At 42.6% G+C, this 2,850-nt stretch overlaps 1 protein-coding gene across 1 annotated transcript; it reads right to left on the reverse strand.

Annotated features, from left to right (window-relative positions):
- Nucleotides 1-398: 398 nt before the first annotated feature.
- OR10J5 (olfactory receptor family 10 subfamily J member 5) lies at nt 399-1,300 on the reverse strand (the record flags this gene model as incomplete). The annotated part of the gene is given in 6 exon segments (XM_079726056.1): nt 399-629; nt 633-719; nt 721-986; nt 989-1,016; nt 1,020-1,276; nt 1,279-1,300. Coding segments are annotated over 6 exon segments (891 nt in total).
- Nucleotides 1,301-2,850: the final 1,550 nt, after the last annotated feature.

Here is a 2,850-nt window from a genome sequence, read left to right on the forward strand (position 1 = left end):
ATCAGACTGTCTCTGCAGCTTCACTTCCTAAGACCTCTTTCACATCTTTTCCAACTGCCTCTTCTCCACTCCTCCTTACCAGACTAGGTTAAGGATTTGACTGTCTGAGAGGAGCCAGGTAAAGTGAGGGCCAAAAGAGGTTTGCAAGCAGAACTCCTCAGGCACAGAAACAAGTAGTCTTAATCTGGCTTGGAATGATTCTTGTATCTGGTAACAAAATTTGACAGAGCAAAAACCTTGCTTTCCGCTTTGCCCTTAGAGCATGAGAAGGAAAAGCATTTCAACTCTTTGACATTATTCTCCACATTGTATTTGATGAACTTGTGAATCATGGCATGTTTATGAGTAGACACACATTACACTGGACCAAAGTTTTCCTGAAAAAACAATTCAATCTGTTAAGAAATGTTTCTGCCCACAGCTCCACGTAGGGCATCTTTGACCTCCTTGTTCCTCAGACTGTAAATAACAGGGTTCAGCAGAGGAGTGATGATGGTGTAGGTCACAGAGAGAAGAAGATATTTTTCTATTGCATTTTCTGACTTGCGCTTGAGGTAGGCAATGGAGCCACAGCCATAGTGGACCATGACCACAGTGAGGTGGGAGGCACATGTGGCGAAGGTCTTCTTCTAGCCCTTGGTTGAAGGCATCTTAAGGATGGAAGAGATAATGAGGATATAGGAGGTGAAGAACAGGCCCACAGGAACAAAAATCACATATTGAACTTACACCATAATTGATAATCTCATTGATAGTGGTATCAATGCAAGAAAATTTCATGACTGGGTAAATGCCACAGAAGGGCAAATGGAACATGGCCATTATATGGAGAAATGCCATAACCAGACCAGTGCCAAAGGACACACAGACTAACCTAGCACACACTCCTTTGTTCATGAGAACTGTGTACCTCAGGGGTTTGCAGATGGCCACATAGTAGTCATAGCCCATAGCTGTGATCAAGAAGCAATTATTAGTCACAAGATGACAGAAAAGAACATCTGGGTTCCAAAGCCTTACAAGGAGATAGGCTGGTTATGAAAAATAAGACCAGAAAGCACTCGTGGGACGATGACCAATGTGTACATGGTCTCAGAACTAGCCAGCATGCTCAGGAAGAAGTACATGGGTATGTGGTGGTGAAGGACAACACAAATGACGGTCACAATGATGATGTTCCCAGCCAGAGTGAAAATGGTGATGGTAAGGAAAACCACAAAGAGGGTTATCTGGTGCTTTCCAAAGATAGAGAACCCCAGGAAGATGAATTCTGCCACTCTGTGAAGTTCTTTCTCTGCATTTCACTATATCAGTGCCCTAAAGCAATAAAAGGAATCAGTCATCAAGGGGAAAATTCCCATCAGCAATTGGACTTTACAACAAGGGACAATGACAGCTGAACTGAGAGAGTGAGTCCAATTCCCCCCTTGTGACCAACAAGCTCACGTGTATGGCCCTGGCACAGAAAGAAAGAAAACTACTTTTGTCTCTTTGGGGCTTATACATGTGAACATGATCACTATGGAGCAAACTTCCCCTGTGCATGAAGACTTCCAAGCAAATGCTCACCACACACCCATCATAGTGATGTTAGGAAGGGGAAGAGAACAGCCAGGAAAGAGTAATGCTCTGTGTCCCTATCAGTAATGATATCCACCACTTAAAACAAACTCTAGGAACAAAGGGCTCACTAATAAAGTGCATGTCAAGAAAATGATAAAGATGAGAGTTTCGAAGGGGATATATAGCAGAAGAAAGTAGACTTGAAGATGACGGACTGTGATAAGCAGTCCCTGGATCTGGAAACAGGGCCACCAAGAACTTTTACACAGTATTTCAGTTGAGTTCTGAATCTAGAAACCTCATTTCAGAGAGAGAATGTGGTCCAAATATGTCACCACACCCTCAAAGAACAACTACAAAACAACTTCTGTTGTGATCACTCTACTGAAAGAGTTCACTCAAGTCCCGCCACAGTAATCATTTTTGCTGACTCCAGTAGTACTTTTAAGAATGAAGTCAGGAAAAGAGTTGGGTAATTGGGAGAACATTGTCTAGTTTCCACTGTAATAGGAAAGGATTAGGACAATTCAAGGTGTGGACAAGGGAATGTAAGTACCAGAGTTGAGAGAGGAGGAGAAAGGAGTCTGCCAGCTACTTGGAGCTGAACTGGCCTACCAATTTTTATTTTAATTGGAGTAAAACTGCTTTACAATGTTGCGTTAGTTTCTGGTGTACAATGAAGTGAATCAGCTATATGCATACCTATATACCCTCCCTCTTGGACCTCCCTCCCCCCCCCTTCGATCTAGGTCACCACAGAGCACTGAGCTGAGCTCCCTGTGCTATACAGCAGGTTCCCACTAGCTATCTATTTTTAAAAATCTGGTGAACACAGAATTTGATATAATTACAAGAAACAGAGTGCACTAGTCCCCTCTGTTGAAAAGCAAGAGTACACAGCCTGTATGGACAACATACATCTGATCCTGTGGTTCTCTACAATGACCATTCCATTGTTCTCCCTCCTTTCATTTTCAGAATTACTGAAATAGACTTCCTCTCCCACCTCCCATAATTCCCTGAAAGTCAGCTTCATCACGGTCCCTCCCACAAAACTGTTCTCTCAAATGTCAAAGAAGTCTTCACTGCTAAAACTGTCAGACTTTGCTTTTTCCTCTTTCTCTTGTCCTTCTGATTCATTTTACACTTCTGAAAACCCTGCCTCCTGGAAACATTCTCTGACCTTGGTTTCCATGACACCACACTATTTTTTCTCTTTTCTCAGCACTCAGTTCTCTTCCATGAAGTTGCTCATTTCACTTATATTGTAGTTGGAAATGTTGTTCT

This window comes from Hyperoodon ampullatus (assembly GCF_949752795.1).
Source record: "Hyperoodon ampullatus genome assembly, chromosome: 2".
In the NCBI taxonomy this organism is placed as follows: domain Eukaryota; kingdom Metazoa; phylum Chordata; class Mammalia; order Artiodactyla; family Ziphiidae; genus Hyperoodon; species Hyperoodon ampullatus.